A 19,507-nucleotide genomic window follows, 5' to 3' on the forward strand; every position below is an offset into this window, starting at 1 on the left:
GGGGCACCAAGCGGCGGGCTCCATGCTGGAGCACTGCTGAGGTGACTGCCCTCCTGGACCTCTGGGGAAAGGAGGAGGCCCTCTGAGACCCCAAGTCCAGGAGGAGGAATGCCCAAATCTTCTCCCACATGGCCTAGGTGCTGGCCACACAGGGACACCCAGCCCTGACCCTGGAACAGGTCCAGTCCAAGGTGAAGGACCTTCGCCTCACCTATGTGCAGTCCAGCGAGCATGGGGGCAGAGGAGCCACTGCCTGTCCCCATTACCACCGCCTGCAACGCATCTTGGGGGACAAAATGGCCAGTTCCCTGCTGGCCCAGGTGGACACAGCAGTGGCCACTCCAGTGGTCCGACCCAGGGAACCGGAGGAGGAGGAGGAGGAGGAGGAGGTGGCAGAGGACAGCAGCCAGACCCCACCATCCCTGCCCAGCAGCAGTCAGGATGTGTCCCAGGCATCCTCAGAAGCTGGCGAGGGATTGTATGGTGAGTGCAGTAGTTACCATTTGCAAGTATGCCGGAAGCTGGAGAAGGGGGGGGAGAGGGAGTAGCGGCACATGGCACAGCCTGGCCACATGCTGTGCAGAGGCATGCAGCACGTGCAACCTTGTGCAGCTAGGGTTGCCAGGTGTCCAGTTTTGAACTGGACAGTCCAGTCTTTGAGCTTTCTGTTCGGGAAACAAATTGAGAAGATATAAATGAGAAAATATAAATTTCCAATATTTTCTAACTAAGATGTAATACAGACTGTCATATAATGTCAAGTGTGTCCGGTATTTTTGTTGAAACCATCTGGCACCCTACGTGCAGCCAGACTAAGTGGCACAGAGAAGCGGCAGCTAGCTCCAGCACACGCCTGGGACCCCAGGGATTCTGTTTGACTAGACCTGGGGGAGGGGAGGAGTCTGACCAGGAGTAGGCCAGCCCCAGAGTTACAGGCCTGACCCCACACAGCCTAAAGGGTGCTGCACACAGTACACATCCATGGCCACCACTGCGACACTGTAGCTTCCCCTGGGGAAGGCACAACAGGGCCCCCAAGCACATGCAGCCCCCCTGGGGCTCCTGGCCCACCTTGGGAACCCCCCCACACTGTCCAAGGGGAATTCCTCCTCACCAGTCACACCTGTCCCCGGGCATCATGACGTGCTGGGAGGAGGGCACAGGGCGCCGGAACACCATGGGGAAGGGCTCACTGATCATGTTGCTCTCCTTTGCTTCTCCTGCAGTGGGATCCCCTGCCAGCGAGGGACCTTCCAGCCCCATCCCGCCGGTGCCAAGGATCCAGGGCCCATCGCAGCACTCCCGGGACTGCCACTACCTGCTCCGCCGCCATGTCTGCGCGATTGAGCACATGGAGTGTGCTCTGATGGAGAAGATCCGTGCAGATGCGGAGTGGCAGGAGCGAGTGTGGGGCCAGTACCTGTAGCGCTGTGACCGTGTGTACAGTATCCTGGGCACGATTGCAGACCAAATGGGCCCTATGCAGCAGCGCAATGCTGCCAGGACCCCCACTGCCACCCCAAGCTCTCCCCCCGCTTCTTCCCCTGCCTTGTTCATGCCCCCTCCTGAGGTCCCTCACCCTCAGCACCTCCTGGTGCAGCCTGCCTTGAGCTGGCATGAGGGGTAGAGGCGCCCCCGCCCCCGTGGGGGTGGGAGAGGCCTCCCTTCACATCCATGAGGCCCTCCCAGTTCAGGGCTCCTCCTCGCCCCTCCTCCAAGTTCAGGGTCCCCTCCTCCCCACAGTGCACCCCCTTCCCCGTGTAAATAAAAGTGCCTTATATCAAGCAAGTGCATTTCATTTATTGGGAGGTGAGGGAAGGGTGACGGGAAGGGGTGGTGATGGGAGTGGGAAGTGAGGAAATGGGGGCATCCCTGCGGCCAGATGTGTAGGGGTGGCCTATTGTGGGGCCTGGTCCAGCATCACCCGGAGGGCTTCCCGGAACCGCACCCTATGGTGCTTGGTTGGGGCTGCTGATAGGCCTGGCCTTCACCTGCCATCAACCCCGGGAGGAAGGCCTCACCCTTCCCCTCAATAGCATGCAGCACACAGCATGCTGAGATGACCTCCAGGATGTGCTGCACCCCCAAGTCTAGGCGGGTTAGGAAGCACCTGAACCGTGCCTTCAGATGCCCAAAGGCGCACTCCACGGGGTAGCAGGCCCGGTCCAGGTGGGCGTTGAATGTGACCTGGCTGTGGTCCAGTTGGCCGGTGTATGGCCGCATCAGCCAGGCCATCAGGGGGTAGGCCACATCCCCCAAGATGCAGACCAGCACCTGAGATCCCCAATGGTGAATTCCTGCTGGGGGAAGTAGGTGCCCACCTCCAGCCTGTGGCACAGGCCTGAATGCCTGAAGATGCGAGCGTCGTGGGCCCGGCCGGACCAACCCACATAAATATCCTGGAACCAGCCCTGGTGGTCCACTAGCACCTGGAGAACCACTGAGCAGTAGCCCTTCCAGTTTATGAACCGGGCCGCTCAGTGCTCTCGCGCCCAGATGGGGATGTGGGTCCCATCTATGGCTCCCCCATAGTTCGGGAACCCGAGGCTGGCAAAGCCGGCAATGGTGGTGTCCACGTCACGGGGGTGGATCACCCTCTGAAGCAGCACATCACTGATGGAATGGACGACCTGCAGAGGGGCACATGGGAGCAGAGGGATGCATGGAATGAGACACAGTGCGTACATGGGCCCCTGGGGTGTGCTCACCCTCCCTTTGATGGACCCTCCCCCCCGCAGGCCAGGGCCCTCTGCCTCCCGGGATTCCCTCCTCCCACCAGTGGGGCTGTGTTCAGGAGGGACAGCATGATCCCCTGGGTGCGGGACTTACCCGTGCCTCTACAGCCTCCCCCTCCCCGGTCTGGCCCCTTCCCTCCCCCAGGATGAGCCCGTGGTCCCCGGAGGGCCTTACCTGCCAGTCGACCATGCCAATGGTGGACCTGCCCACCCCGAACTGGTTCCTGACGGAGTGGTAGCTGTCCAGGGTGGCCAGTTTCCATACGGCAATCGCGACCCTTTTCTCCACGGGGATGGCAGAGCGCAGGCAGGTGTCCTGCCTCCGGAGTGCAGGGGTGAGCCAGGTGCAGAGCTCATGGAATGTCTCCCTGTGCATCTGGAAGTTTTGTCGCCCCATTGTCCCTGCACCAGGTGCTCCCACCAGTCCCCACTGGTGTCGTAGCTCCAGAGGCGCCTGTCAGTGGTGGGGGGTGGGTGCCTAAGCCCAGCTGCAGCTGTGGTGAGGTCCTGCACGTGCTGCCCAGTCTCCAGCTCCTGCTGGAGCAATGTGGCTCCCTGGTGGAGGAGCTCCATAGCCTCTATAATGGCCATGAGGACGTTGCTGGCTGGGGTTCACCTCCGGCTCCATGGCTGTGAAGGTGGCAGTGACGGTGCCCAGGGGCACTTGCCAGGAACAGAGGTGACAGGTGCTGTTGTGGCTCTCGCTCCCTCGAAAAGGGTGCCTGAGCATACAGCCACAGGGAAATGGCCTTCCAGGAGTCCCTTTAAGTACGTTTCCCAGTGGGGGTCCGGCGCATGCCCACAGACACCGCTGGTGACCTCTTGACATGGCCAAGTTTCTTCCGGAGACATATTCTTGTGCAAGAGCTTCCTATCAGTGTGGATGCTTTCTTGCGCAAGAGCTCAGCATTCTTACGATGTGGTTCTGGCCAGTGTGGACATTTGCTTGTGTAAGAGATCTTGCGCAAGTATACGTGTGCAAGATATTCTTGCGCAAGAACCTGCCAGTGTAGACATAGCCCTAAGGTGTAACCTGCATGCTGCTAGACTGTATGTGAAGAGCCCAGGTTGGAAGGAAAAACAGCAAAGCACTGTGAGCATTGAGGGTTATGGGGCAGGTGGTAAAATAGGGTATGTCTACACTACCCTCCTATTTCAAAATAGGAGGGTAATGTAGGCATACCGCAATTGCAAATGAAGCCCGGGATTTGAATTTCCCGGGCTTCATTTGCATAAGCGGGGCGCCGCCATTTTTAAATCCCTGCTCGTTCGAACCCCGTGCCGCGCGGCTACACACGGCACAAACTAGGTAGTTCGAACTAGGCTTCCTAGTTCGAACTACCGTTACTCCTCATTCCACAAGGAGTAACGGTAGTTCGAACTAGGAAGCCTAGTTCGAACTACCCAGTTCGTGCCGCGTGTAGCTGCGCGGCACGGGGTTCAAATGAGCGGGGATTTAAAAATGGTGGCGCCCCACTTATGCAAATGAAGCCTGGGAAATTCAAATCCCAGGCTTCATTTGCAATTGCAGTATGCCTACATTACCCCGCTAGTTCGAACTAGTGGGGTAGTGTAGACATACCCATAATCCCTCATTGGCTTGGATTGCATCCTGGAATCTGACATGCCCATAAAACTAATGTTTTAGAACAGTTACTTCTTTGACTGTATGTATATATTTAGCAATAACATTTGTGCCATTAAGAATTTAGCCTAAACTACATACATTTTAATCCCTGATGACAAATAAATACAGGATTTGCGATTCTTTCTTCTCTTCTCACAATTTTAAACCACAGTGATTTTGGCTGGTAAATGACATGTGGTTAGGAACACATTCATCTCACATCAGGGAATGACTCATGAAATGGAATATTTTTATAGTGTCCGTATTCTGTCTGATTTACTTTATCATCCCATCATTTTCTTAACAAGGAAAGGCAGTCCCCAAAGGTTATATGTGGGACATGTACAGTCATATTGAGATTTTAAATTTAAGATTCTCATGCAACTGCTGTTTTTCTTGGCATCTTGCCTTTGGCTCTGCTAAATGTTTGAAATAATACTGCATAAATAGAGTTAGACACATGAAACTAACAAAAATAATTCATAATTAATTGCACAAAAGACTGTTATATTGTTTTAAAAGATATTCATATTATGCAACAGAAGTGTTAATCATCTTTTTATTATAGCTCAGAAAGCAACAGCGTGTCAACCTAGAATTCAGAGAATCACAAAGGTGGCTTAAAGCTCCCTTTGTGTCACTTGAACAAGAGTCAAAGATTCTTTAAGGACCACAACTGGTGAGGAGCTCGGTTTTTGTGTCTCATCCAAATGATGGAGTCCTGATAACAGAGTGTTCCTAAGATAATATGGGGGCATGTCATTGCTTGCTTAAAGAAAATGTTGGTACCTACCAAATCTCACATACTGCTTCCTCCAGAACCTTGTATTTTCCTTTGATGCTTTCCCTCCAAATACGAATCTGGCTTGACCTTAATTAACTAGTGAGATGTCATAAGGTCACAGATTGAGTTGGTGTGACCACAGAAGCGTAAGTTTGCTGATGTCATGGGGAGCTTGAGTTTCCTAATTGTTATCTCATCCCAGACTCTAGATGGTGCCTGAGTGTCTCCAGGACAGGGAGATTCATAGAAAGATTTCCTTTGAGTGACCTGCCTCTGCTTATAGGAGCTCTGGTAAGGAGGATTAGGACCAAGAATGGCGTCCATTTTAAGAGAAGCTTGCAAAGTAGAGGACACTGAGGCTGTGTCCAGACTCAGGGGTTTTTTCGGGAAAAGTAGCCTTTTTCCAAAAAAACTTCACCTGTGTCTAGACTGCAGCCGTGTTCTTTCGAAATTAAATTGAAAGAACGCGGCTTTTCTTTCGACGGTGGTAAACCTAATTCCACGAGGAAGAACGCCTTCTTTCGAAAGTGCTCTTTCGAAAGAAGGCGTTCTTGAAAGCAAACAGGCTTTTTAGAAAGAGAGCATCCAGACTCACTGGGTGCTTTCTTTCGAAAAAGCGGCTTGCTTTTTCAAAATTCCGCGTGCAGTCTAGTCGCTCTCTTTCGAAAGAGGCTCTTTCGAAAGTATCTTTCGAAAGAGCCTCTTTCGAAAGAGACTTGCAGTCTAGACATAGCCTGAGATGCTGCGGAGGGAAGCTGGAAAGATGAACTGTGCTGTGCCTGCATCAGCAGCATAAAGTCCCACTCCCTGACTTTGTCACTAGGTTGCAGCATTAAGGGGGAATTCGTACAAGAGGACCCTGCTGGTTCGTTCATAGTTCATAGTTTTGAGATATTAGCTATGTAATGGTTTCAGAGAGGTATTTGTATTAGTCTGTTTCAGGAAAAACAACAAGAAGTTCAGTGGCATTTTAAAGACTAACAAATTTATTAGGGTATTAGAGCAAAATTTTTCATGAGCAACAACTCACTTCCTCAGATGTGAAAGAGAAAGATAGTTAGATATCGGTGCTAATTAAATAATTAATGTAATGATTTAGTTAGCACTGATGTCACAGTCTTTCTTTCTTTCTTTCTTTCTTTCTTTCTTTCTTTCTTTCTTTCTTTCTTTCTTTCTTTCTTTCTTTCTTTCTTTCTTTCTTTCTTTCTTTCTTTCTTTCTTTCTTTCTTTCTTCATCTAAGAAAGTGAGTTGTAACTCACAAAAGCTTATGCTCTAATAAATACCCTAATACATTTGTTAGTCTTCAAAGTGCCACTGGACTTCTTGTTATTTTAGCTATGCAATATTTGTTATACATCTGGTTTAATGTTATGATCTTAACTGCAAGCTTTTTTTGTCCCACAGTGCCTAAACTTTGCTGCTAAATGTGCCACCTCATTTCAAAAAGAGTCTTGTCTACTGAGCCTTATGGTTTCTGTATCTTCTTTATGGGTTCTGCGTCTCTTCTGTATCTTCTTATTGTTCCAGAAATTTCCAGGTGGAGGCACAAGACACTAGTTTTTCACCAAACATGGGGACCTATTAAGCCAAAGCTTCCGCTTTACCCCTTATCATGTCATGCCAACACATTTGAAAGGTTACTACTGTGGAGACATTTATAGCAAAGCCAGCTGAGTACATCTTCCAAAGAAACAGGTCAGGTGCCATTTATAAGAAGTTGTCACTTGTCACAACCATGGGGCAATAAATAAATAAATTCTGGAATCAATAATTTGGAGTTATAAGTTGCAATTAATTGTGGGGTTGTGGGAACTGAGCAGATGGCTATGCCTTTTTTCAGTGCTATATTACAAGAACCGATCACTTCACATCAGTGAATGATAGCCCGGTAATTCAGTTACCTATAGAAATTGGCACACTCTGTTGCTTCCAAGGAAAGACAGATGCAAACAATTTTGAAAAATCTCTTTGAGGAAAGACTGGAGGCAGTGAGCAGGTGTGGGCTTGTGATGCCCTAGACAAATAGAGGGAGGTCATCACTCATAAATCGCAAGCTTTGAACTGAGACTTGCTATAGCAAATAAGTCTAAGCATTGTTCTTAACAATGGGCACATGCAGGGTGCAATGTTTTTGTGATTGTAGGGAATAGGTAAAGGGATGTCGATACTCTCTTTCTGGCTTGCATTTTGTGTTTGAAATGTACTGATTTGCTAATGGAACCAAACTGTTACATTGTGGGTGTTGCTAGGACTCTGTCTGACAAAGAGAAAAGCAAAGGAGACTTGTCAAATCTAATCCTAGCAGTGCTCTCCAGGACTGCAGCATCAGCACAGGAAATAGCATTAGCTGCTGTTTGTGTTCGGAAGTAACATGAGGTATCTGGAGAAGTAGTGGTGACACTGAGAATGGCACTAAAGAAAAGGCCATGGGATAGAGGGTAGAGAGAGCCTAGAAGAAAGAGGAAAGGAAAATGAGGCCTTGGATTCGGGATATTTCTAGGTGCAATGGGCAACTGAGTCTTTTTCATCTCAGTGGGCCGCAAGATTGTTGTAACCAGACGGTTTCCCAGAATAGGGTAGTTATGCTAGCTGCACTTACGTACCTAGAACTTGTGGGCTGTGCTGATTGAACCATAGAAGCGCTTTGATTGAATGCAGAGGGAATGCACCACACTCACAGTCAATGTTGTGTGCAGTCAGCATGCACATCATTTCACATGCCCTTGCTTTACATGTGTGTCATTTTAGCAATACCCATCTGGAAAAAAAATGACATGGCCGGAGGGTAACGAAATCTGGCAACCCTGCGCATGAGCAAAGGTAATCAAAATGTCTCATGGACATTAGAACACTAATAGGCCTCACGTGGCCCTCAGGTCCCAGGTTGCCCACCACTGTTCTAAGTCTTTATACTCAGAGGTTGCTCTTATTGGGATTTTTAAATTGCTATCTTTGTTGGATGCACTTACTCAGTAAAACAGTGAGGGAAAAGACAGAGTGTTTTCAACTTCTTTCACTATTATAAAACTTTTACATTTTCAGAAAATTGTTTTACATAAAAAATTAAAATGTTATGCTTTTAATTTCACTACAAATATTATAATCTGATTTGTTTGGAAACTACTTCCTCTCACTACCTACCCACCGCCTTCCATCCACCTTCTCTCTCTGTTGATGTATTCTCTTTTTACTGCAGTTGTCTGCTTGCAATACAAATATGATTTTCATCCTAATTTGCAAAAAGAAAAATAGGAAATTATCCCACTTCATGTTGAAAGCATGTCTCAAGCTGCATTGAAACAAGTACTGATGCAGAAATAGTTCATGCCTTTAAAAGGGAGTCACTGTTATGAAAAGAACAGAAAATTCTGCTCCAGTGTGGCAAATCTCACCTGGTGTAAATTGTCAGCTCAGGATGTGCCCCGAGAAAAGCCTACCAAATGAAAGAGTTGCCCTTAAGTTGCCACAACGAGAGAGGCCTGAACTCTCAATGTTAAATGTCTCTACCTTAGATGAAAGGAAGCAAGAAATAAAAATTAAATCTCCCTCAGAGAATGCAGTGTGCATGTTTCTCCTTGGTCATTCCAAAAAATGCTTAGAGTGTTTTCAGATAGGCTGAGTTCACAGGAATGTAAAGGCAATAGTGCTAAAAAAGTGGCCATTTCAAGTGACACATGGTTACACCAAAGCTGTGAATCTGAGATGTTATTTTATTGTTTCTACCCTAAGGTGCAGTTTAGTAGAAAATGTTTTTATTGCATTTAGAAATATTTCCCATTGCTGTTACTTTGCAAAATATTGGAACTTTTTGAAAAGCCTTAATGCACTCAATTTCCTTTTAAGGGGCTGCTTTGATGGGGATTCATTTGTCACATAAATTGGTGGTGACCCTGAGGGTGGAGAGTTTTGTATATGCAATGCTAAATTTAGTGTCCCATGAGTAATTCAGATGAGAGTATTTTAAAAAAAGCTGTATGGTTAATGCCTATTTTTATCCTCAGTCACACCTTGTACATATATTAGCATTTCATTTAAAAATATAATGAAGGAAGATCCAATTATTTTTGATCAAACATCTATTTTTTTCTGACTTGAAAGTGATATACGCTTACCAATTGATAGCTCAAAAGCACAGAAATATAGCACAGACTTTAAAGGTTCTGAGTGTTTAGTTAGGTAAGTGATTTGATTACCTTAGATAAAAAATCATACCATATACTTAATCTCATTTATTTTCTTGCCCCCTCCCCCAAAGATGTTGGACTGTAGTTAAGCCATTACTTAAATGTGCCCATATGTGAAGCATGAAACACCAGAAAATAGGGGCTATAAAGAAGAATCTCAGGTTTACTAATGAAAGGAGCACTTAAAATACATTTAAGTTTCCTATACGCAACATTAATTAATTATTAATGCAAAATGCTCCTTGATGTTCATTGCAAATATTAGTTTTAGGAATTGTCCCACTTGATTTTTTTCTCCTTTTTTACAAGACTTCAGAGTTATTTTGTCCAACCTTCTCAGCCATTGTTCTTTCTATATTTTAAATGGCCACAGAAAAAATAGGATTAGCCCCAACATCCATTTCTGAGTCCAGGGATCTCTTTCTTATACATTTTTACAGCATTATAACACCATTTACTTCTGTTTAAATACTCTGGATTCTTCCAAGTGTGGGATGAGACTCAGATTCTGGATATTTAAACAGAATTAAAAGTTATGCAAGTCAGGAAGCATATTCTTATTAGTGAATGATCCTTAAAGGGCTTGGTGCTTCCATTTGGACAGTTTCCAACCCTGAAATAAGCTCAATGAAGGCAGACACAGAAGTCAATGGGACTCCATCCAGATAAAGGAGGTCTGTCTTTACAGAGCTAATGGCAGGAGCGGGGATATAGTTTGGATACTATCTAAAGATGACCCAAATCTTTAGTTAATAAACAGACCTGTGAATCTAATATGCATGTGGCTTCTTGTGAGATTTCCAGTATTTTTTTTTCTGAATCAGATATACTACAAGAATAGCTTTTTGTATGTTATTTTTCCTCTAGGCTTTTTCATGTGTTATTTTTCCTCAGGAAGTTCTGGGAGATGTAGAAGCAAAGAGAATCTTTGAAGTTACTTCACGATTCAGTAAGGTAGAAAATTCATGTTGGACCTTCTTTTATTTGAACCAGTTCATCTATCACTAATTCCGAGGCACAGAAGTAATTTGTAAAATGCAATGCTGATCTACATTGCTCATGTCCTCATAGTTGTATCATTTTGGCACAGCTTAATAAGTACATAAAACAAGCCCTTGTTTTAATTTTCCTTCATCAATGATTATTGGATGAATTGCCTTTTTTCTAATAAATTATAAAGAATGTGAAATACATTTAGTAGAACTTCTCATGAGAGCTGGATGACATTTTTGGACATTTTAAGTGTATTCACTGAAAAATGCACTTTTGAGCTGACCACAACTATTCCCAAATTTGACACATATTGGTTTAATGATTCCTAAGTTACACTGTCGCCTGACTTCTACAGTGTGGCATGCATACCTATCCCAATTAAAATTTGCAAAACAGCGTTTTTGAGCTGCTATGCATATAATAATCATTTTTAAAATTGACATACCCACTTAAAAATGAAGGGCAAGACATGATCCAAAACCTGACATCGTTGCTTCAACTGAATCCAAATGAGAACATCACCTCAGTTGTCCATCTCTAGTTCAGGCCTTCTAAAGTATTTGGATAAATGTTGAAAGTTTTGGCTCTTAGTTGAACTTAATCCAGGCTGCTTCAGTCCAACTATTTATAGTATCTGCCCTTCCTAGCAAATTTAAAACACTTCTCACCCTGAACCTATCCTTATCTCTTGTGCTCAGATACTCCCCAGAAGGATGTCTCCTCTGATAACTGAGTTTTCCCCAAACCTGATTGCTGTTCCTGTCTGGCTTTGTCACCATCACCTGCAGCCAAGCTCTTGGCTTCCTTTGATGCAGGTGAGAAGCCTTAGTGGCCAGTCTGGATAACTTCTGAATGAGATCTGCAGTCCTTTATTAGTACATAATTCTAATGATCTTAGCGATCAGTCAAAGCATGAAAACAGTAAATTAAATCGTAAATACAAAGGGCCTCATCCAGAGCCCAATGAGGGTAAGTTGACTTCAGTACCCTTTTGATTAGGCATATTTGTATGTAGGCAATACTAATACAAATTGAACATGATGGTTTAAAAATTGTAATAATATATTTTATGTCATACCAGCGTCATACCAGTGCTTAACTGTAGGGGAAAATAGGTAGTTAAGATGAGTAGTCCCTGCTGCTGGTAGAAAAATATAGCAGAAGCAAGTTTTTTGAAATCTTGAGAAAGGATATTAAAATTTCAAATGTCTTTGCCTAAAGTTAGGTATCTATAGTAACTGAATGACCTTGTTATTATGGGGAGTTGCTAGCAAAAATCAGTGCTCAAAATCAGAACAGTTATTTCGGTACCTAAACATGGACCTACCTGCCTAACTTAAAACAATCAAAGTTTGAAAAAACAAACAGACATCAGAACTTTGTGCTTTTCTTCTTCCTCAAATCATCTCTGGACCAAGTTAAAGTTGCGTTGGAATATCAGACTATCAGCTCTGTGGTGTTGTGCATGGAAATGATAGATACTGAAACTGCCTTCATGGAAGTGCAGCTGACTCTACTGGATTCCAGACTCCTTCTCTGGGTGAAGGAGTATTTCAGAGTAGCTATCAAGACTGTAATCTAGGGCCATCAACTTTGATTCTGCATCAGCTACTAGCGCACCCCAGTGGGACATTTCTTTTTACACTGGGGCCCACAGGTGAGGCAAATATGACAAAAGGGAGAGGTTGGCACTTCTCAGTTAAACACATGGCACACACACAAAAAAACCCTGGGCCTGTTATTAGGATTCTGCTCTGGAACTGGCCATCACTATATGTAAAGAAGATTTACTGGTAGGACTGTGCCCAGCCTGAATGCTCACAAATTTCAGATTCACAGGAAGGGCAAGATCAAAGTTGGGAGGTTCTGGCTGAGGGCTCTTGTTTTCAAAACTCTTTTGTTAAGAAATTCCTTTGCTTAGCCTGTGCTTCCTGCCTTCGTGCCATATTTTCCCTACAAGTTAAACTAGAAGACCAGAGTGTGCACAGTTTCTGTACAGCTCTGGTACTGTACATGACTGGGAAAGGTCAGGGCAGTCTAAGAAGATCTCAGAGATTGATTCTGGGGTCCAGAGCAGCTATTCGGTGGCACACAAGGATGGGTATCAGACGAGAGGGTTGAGACAGCGTGTCTTATGTCCGAAGTATAGAGAAACAATGAGTAGACTCCAGATTTAGTTGGGTTAGAAGCATGTGGCAACACTAGTAACAGACTGATATCTGTAAACGGTGCTGGGCCAAGTTGTAAAAATAATATGAGTAGGACTGAAACTTGTATGAGAATTGCTGTTTTTAATTAAACCTTGACATCATTCTCTGTGGGGTATTTACAAATTGCCTTCCCATCCCAAAGCAGCAGCACTTTTCAATAAATTGAAGTTTTATGTCAGCTTCAAATTAAGGAGTAGTCACTTCCAGGAGTGTGGTGCCTTGAAGGCGAAAAACTCTGAATACCGTTTATACACAGTACTTCAAACTTCACACATTTATTTGAGTAGACCATATGGCTGTTGCATGATTCAATTAGATAGTGGGAAATTCAGTATTGGAAAGTTCACACTGAGGAAGGAGAAGGTCACAGTTAGAGCTCGGAGACAGCTTTGAGTTCTGCGTACTGAAACATCTGCTGCTGCTGCAAAATGGTCTTTTTGGAAAAGTTCAGGAAAAGCAGCCCCCTTGAGCTATTTTCTCTGTAATTTGATGTAATTTGTATTTAAATTGAGCAAATTTGCCTTTTTTCAGTAGAAAATTACAACAGACAAAAGAAATTCTAAAAGGAAGATGCCACCTAGGAAAACAAAAGCTACCACTTGTATGTATGTGTGTATTTGGTAGGGCCTAATATGATTTTTTCATAGGGAGTCTAGCACAGTGCTTTTCTTTTAAAAAGTGTGCATTTTCCAAAAGTCACTGCACAGTGGATGCAGGGTAGCATCATTTTCCTGCCTGTGTAACTCTAGCCTCTCAGTTACGTCTCTGTTGCAACTGTTTAAATGTTGAATTTGTATAGTGACCTCTTGTATCTATGTTATGTACTTCATTGAAGGTGCCTATAATGCAAAAATTAGACTAAAATTAGTGGAGAGAGAAACTCGCCAATTCCTTTATCTTTTGTTATTGTATTTCACAATTCAGGACTTCCTGAATTCACATACTCTTGTCATTTGTAATTTTTTCCAAACATTTGATATAAATTTGGCATGAAGCTAGTAAATGTTACGTAAGCTCTCTGAGGTCAAGATAAACTAACAGTACATGTACTTAGAGAGACAAAGTGGGTAAGGTAATCTCTTTCATTGGACCAACATAAGTTGGTCCAATGAAAGATATTACCACACTCACCTGTCTCTCTAATGTCCTGGCACCAACACTGCTACCATAACACTGCATACAGTATGTATACTTAACAATTCACAAATATTAACATCCACACATATCCTAAAAGAACAAAGGATGTGTCTCTCACCTCACAGAGATGGAGGATTAACAGAGAATTTAACCCCAGTGCCATTGTATGTTCTTTGTGGAAAAGGTGCCCATTCACATGCTCTGTTGCTCTGCTGTGCCCTCTTATTCCCTGACATTGGCTGGCAGACTCCTTCACTGTGGTTATACACTAGTGTCCCCTTTAAGGCGATGGAGTCTAGAAGCCATTGAGGTGGAGATAATGCTACAGTTACCTGACTAAATGTAAGGTATCTCGTTTGGGGATTTACTGCCATCCACTCGGATTAAAAGTTCATAGTTTTTAAGTGACTGAGTCAGTTCTCTGAATCTTCACTGCTCTAATTTTATTTTCAGGACATTTTTTTCAAGTACATCTATGGTAAAAATATGTTTGAGGGTGGGGTTTTTTCAGAACTTGTTTTAAAATGGCTTGTCTTCAAAGCTGGTGAGGTATTTGGAATGTCAGAATGAGTCCTAGGTAGATGAATGTGTGTGCAGAGTCTATGTGGCCAAGGAACAATAGGAAACCCAATATATCACATCAGGTTGCAGTTTATCACAGGTATATACTGCAAATGGGCAGGTGATAGCATTCTGTCTAACTTGAGGTAAACTGAGGTCCTAAATATGAATAAACCATATGCACCAATTCTGCGTGTGATCAACAGAAATTAGTGCTCAGCACCCCCTCGTTACCTGTGGATCAACTGTTTGGCAGAGGGAAGATGGCACTCAGGGGAAGGGATGGCGCAGGGGCAGGAAGAGGTAACGTGAGGGTGCACCTTGGGGGAAAGGATGGAGTGGGGGTGGGCCTTGGGCACAGTGGTGGTGGAGTACTCCCGCAGAAATATGAAAGTTGGCAACTAAGGAACAATGCCTTCCTCCATGGTCCTTAACTTTTTAAATATTTGGAATGGAGGACCAGGAACTGAGCCATTCTGTATGTCTTTGGATCCCCCATGCAGAATCAAATGTTCAGATATCTATTTCTATGAGAAAACAGTGAGACTGCTTTCTCATTGCCTGTCTGCACTGATTTCCCCCACTCCCAACACATATCTCTACAGATGTAGGCCAACTGTGGCTCTGGCTTGTCCCTGGCTCCCTTACCCACTTAGTCTCAGTTCCTTCTGCCCCTCCTTCCCGCTCCCCAGTTCCACACTTGTACTAGAAGGTCCGATTCATTCTGCATGGAGAGACTATTTTATATGCATAGAGGTTCAGAGGTCAGGTTGTGTTGTGCCCCTTGTCTCTGTGGTTTGCCTAGGAGAGAGTGCAGCAAGGAGCTTTGCTCACCTGCCACAAAAGGGCCACCAAATGGAAGCAAGCAGGGAACCAAAAGACTAGTGCTGCTGCCATAGTCACCTTCTCCACAGGTTTGAGTGTCAAAATCCAACTCTTCATACTGGGCTATAGAGCAGCACACTCTTTGTCTAAGGCATCCATTAGAGTCTGAGTGCCTCATGTTCTGTAGCAGATTTAGTTTCCCACCTCCTTTGAGAGGAAGATGTACATTATTATACTATTTTCTTTACAGATGTGAACTAAGGCCCAGACAAAGGACTGTTCCCTAAGGTCACACAGGATGGAGGATCAGGGAATTGAACCAGACTCCCCTGATTCCCAGGCTAGCATGCTAATCATCCAATAAGGAAGTGGCAGCTGCAGTCACTCCTGAGCCCTGTGTCTCTGAGTTTAAATACAAACCATAATCTATAAGTTAGTTATCTTCCACTACCTGTGCCAATTTTGGCAGGGTACTTCAAGCATTCAAAGAGATGGCAAAGTTTTTTTACTCAGTTCAGACAATGATCACTTAGGGTATGTCTACACTACCACTCTAGTTTGAACTAGGGTGGTAATGTAGGCAACCGGAGTTGCAAATGAAGCCCGGGATTTGAATTTCCCGGGCTTCATTTGCATATAGCCGGGCACCGCCATTTTTAAATGTCCTCTAGTGCAGACTCCGTGCCGCGCGGCTACACACGGCACGGACTAGGTAGTTCGGACTAGGCTTCCTATTCTGAACTACCGTTACTCCTCGTTTCACATGAATAGGAAGCCTAATCCGAACTACCTAGTCCATGCCACGTGTAGCCGCGCGGCACGGAGTCTGCACTAGTGGACATTTAAAAATGGCAGCGCCAGGCTATATGCAAATGAAGCCCGGGAAATTCAAATCCCGGGCTTCATTTGCAACTCCGGTTGCCTACATTACCACCCTAGTTCGAACTAGGGTAGTAGTGTAGACATACCCCTAATGACTTAGCTAGCTGAGCTGGCTTTCTGACTCACTTTCAAGCAGAAATTTTGGATATATCTTTTTAATTGGATTGCTGTGGGATATATTTTTAGTTTAAAATGAGTAGTAGATTCCTTCCAAAAATAGTATGCTTGCAAGTGTAAAGTACAGTTGCATTTATGGTGGGATGTAGCCTATTTCACATGAATCATTGGTATTAAGTCAGATTTGTTGTGTTTTGCAAATGGCTATAGCATTACTCACCAAGTATTACTGCCTTAATATTTTTATCGCTGTGAGACATTCCCAACTAGCAAAGACTTGTGACTGCTCATAAAACAATGCTTTGCTAATATCATTAATGGTTCCAGTGAGAGAGGATTGAGTTACTGGGAACAGTAAAATCCTTTATCAAACATCTTTCACCTATAGATAGGCAGCAAATTCTATAAAAAGTAATGCATCTTCATCACTTCAATATATAGTTGGAAATATGCTGTCTAGGTTTATTGTGTTGCCAGTGTGGCCAGCTGTACTCAGTGAATTTTGAAATAAGCTATATTTACATAACACACATTTATTGCAGGAAACCTTTCAGTGTTAATCCAGCAAAGCAATTATTTATACAAATTTGCACTTTTCTGAAATTGGTCTTTCCTTTGGCCAACTAGTATATTATGTCTCTGAATTGTATCATGAATCTGATTTGGAATGTGAGCTCCTCAGGCCAGGACCTAGTCTCATTCTCTATATATTATACAAGACCGAGCACACCAACTGTGCTCAGAGAGTACAGATTGAGATATAAACCTACCAGAGCTGAAACATTTGAAGATAAAGTTGTCCTTAACTCATGGGTATTCATCCAGGTCCAGCACCTCATGTGAAATCAACAGTGATCTGAGATCTCCGAATAAAAAGCGTTAGGAATAAATTTGATTTATCTTAAACTCATCTTCCTCCTCTTCTAAACATACCCTCATTTCTATACTTTTTCAGAAACAAATGTAGGCATTTGGTGACCAAGTGACAAACATTGACAATAGAGGGGCATCTAAGGTTATGTCTACACTGGGGAGTAATTTAAAAATAACTCCCCTTATTTCAAAATAACAAGGTGAGCGTCCACACAGACTTCCACTGTGAAGTCTCCTTATTACCAGGGAGAAGAATACTGGAATATTAACTTTCTCCTACTTATAATTTAAGTCCTTCAATCTTGGGGCCCAATTTTTCAAGGTTCTGAGATCTCTCAAACACCTTTAATTGACATCCTGTATTGTGTATGTAGTATAAACAAAGAATGAACTCAGTGTCAACTTAGACAAGGTACTCAGCATCTCTCTGGACTGAGTTCTCGGTGACATCTCTGTTACCTCCCCGTCACCCTCTCCTGTAATAGCTTTCCAGTGATGCAACTTTTTTCCAGATACCAGTAACTCACACCTATTTTAATGGATGTTACTTGGCATCCTGTCGTGAGAGAATTGGGCCATTGTGCTGCAGCCAGTTGTCAGGATGAATTTTAACCAGAGCCACATAGTGTAAATATAAACCACATCCAAAATAGGGCATGTGGCATTTATATGACATAGTCATTTTTTAAAGAAACTCTCTTAAATATTGTGGGCTATATTCTGCTGTCAGTTCTTCCAATGTGGCTCCCACTGACGATATGTAGCTGGGAGCGGAATTTGGCCTTACTGTCACTGAAATAACAGCTTGAGTGATTTTCCTTGCTTATTTTATTGACCCTATTGCAAAAGAGAAAAGCCTACATGAAAATGAAAAGTAGACATTATCTGAGACCAATAATGAATTCTTTGGAACAGTGATATGGTATTTATGATCATAGAGGAGGAGGGAAATAGATGGGTTAATTTGTAGGAATACGATGCCTCAGTTTACCTGCTTGATATTATTCTAGCTGACTTCACAAAGTTAAATCAAAGACAGCTGGGAGGGACTTGGGGAGCAATGACAAGGAGAATACCAAGTGTCCTTAGGAAAGCAATTGTAGAGGTCTGTGATTGGGAAAGACCTCCCTGGTAGCTGACAGGCAGGCTGCTAGGTAACAGACCTCTTTTTCCCAGACCAGAGCCTAAGATCAAAAGAAAACTAAGCTGTTGGAAATCCCTGCCTAGAGGAAAAAGAGATGAACTGGCAGTAGCTACTCAGGGAGAAACACGGCAGGGAAGACACAGAGATCAGGGGAAAGTGCAAGAGAAGAGTCTGTCTCTCTCTCTCTGCCCAGACCTGGCTGTGAAATTGAGGCAGCGACTCTGTGAGATGTGCATGAAGCAGTTTGACAGAGGTGAACTGTAAGCAAGACACAGGTGTCTGGACCCTGAGTGACTTTAACTCTTTTCTTTGTTTTGCTTTGTACCTTCAGGTCAATTGATAATATGGGGTCATGAAATGTTATTTACTGCTTTGTATAACACAAGAATCGGGGCTTGCCTAATGAAATAATGATCAACAGGTTTAAAACAAACCAAAAGAAGGACTTCACACAACACACCATTAACCTGTGGAACTCATTGCCAGGGGATGAGGTGAAAGCCAAAACTGTAATGGGGTTTAAAAAGAATTAGATAGATTCCTGAGGATAGGTCTAAAAATGGTAGTCAGACAAGAGGGGCAGGGATGCATGATCTGGGTATCCCTAACTTCTGACTGCCAGAAACTGGGATTGGCCGATAGGAGATGGATAAGGACTGCCTGTTCTGTTCATTCACTGTGAAGCATCTGGCACTGGCCACTGTTTTGACCCAGTATGACTGTTCTTATGTAATACACCTGCTGGAAAGAGCTGCCGTGAATCACCATAGTCAGTCATTGGTCACAGGCACCTGTAGAACAGTATCTTGAAGGTCCCAGCTGTACTTCAGCCTGTCACATCAACACAGTTTGAAATAGAGGTTGCTACCCCAGACCCAGTCTGGGTGTTAAAACCATAGGATTCTACCTGGAATAGGGTAAAGGAAGCAAAATCTGTCATGGGTCAGGACTCCAGTTTACTAGGCTCTATTCAAACACAGGACAAAAAGGCAGTTCCTGCCCCAAAGATTTTATAATCTAAGTATTCTCAAGACATAACAAATAGTGAAAGAGAAAGACTGATGTGGTAGAATAAAGAGACCCTTAGATAATATTGGTGAACATGGCAGGCACTGGTCTCCACAAACCAGCTGTTTAACCATTCATTTTACTCCTCATGAATAGCTGTCCATGTCACAAAATCACCACCATAGTAACAGCAACCATCTGTGTTGGAAGACTCAACAGCATCAAAAATATATATAAACTGGCCTACCAAGCAGAACACAATTGGCACATTGGCGAAGCTTGGCCACTGCTTGTATTTACACACAGACTACGTCTAGACTGGCATGATTTTCCGGAAATGCTTTTAACGGAAAAGTTTTCCGTTAAAAGCATTTTTGGAAAAGAGCCTCTAGATTGGCACGGACGCTTTTCTGCAAAAGCACTTTT

At 44.0% G+C, this 19,507-nt stretch overlaps 1 protein-coding gene across 1 annotated transcript in view; it reads left to right on the forward strand.

The window, feature by feature from the left end:
* Positions 1 to 19,507, forward strand: part of ZNF385D (zinc finger protein 385D) — a 518,904-nt gene that overhangs the window by 337,759 nt on the left and 161,638 nt on the right. Inside the window, exons 4-5 of the mRNA XM_089776010.1 lie at positions 10,226 to 10,285; positions 11,023 to 11,139. Coding sequence (XP_089632136.1) covers positions 10,226 to 10,285; positions 11,023 to 11,139 — 177 coding nt within the window. The remainder of the gene's footprint in view (positions 1 to 10,225; positions 10,286 to 11,022; positions 11,140 to 19,507) is intronic.

Source organism: Pelodiscus sinensis, chromosome 2 (genome assembly GCF_052426305.1).
Source record: "Pelodiscus sinensis isolate ZL-2025 chromosome 2, ASM5242630v1, whole genome shotgun sequence".
Classification (NCBI taxonomy): Eukaryota; Metazoa; Chordata; order Testudines; family Trionychidae; genus Pelodiscus; species Pelodiscus sinensis.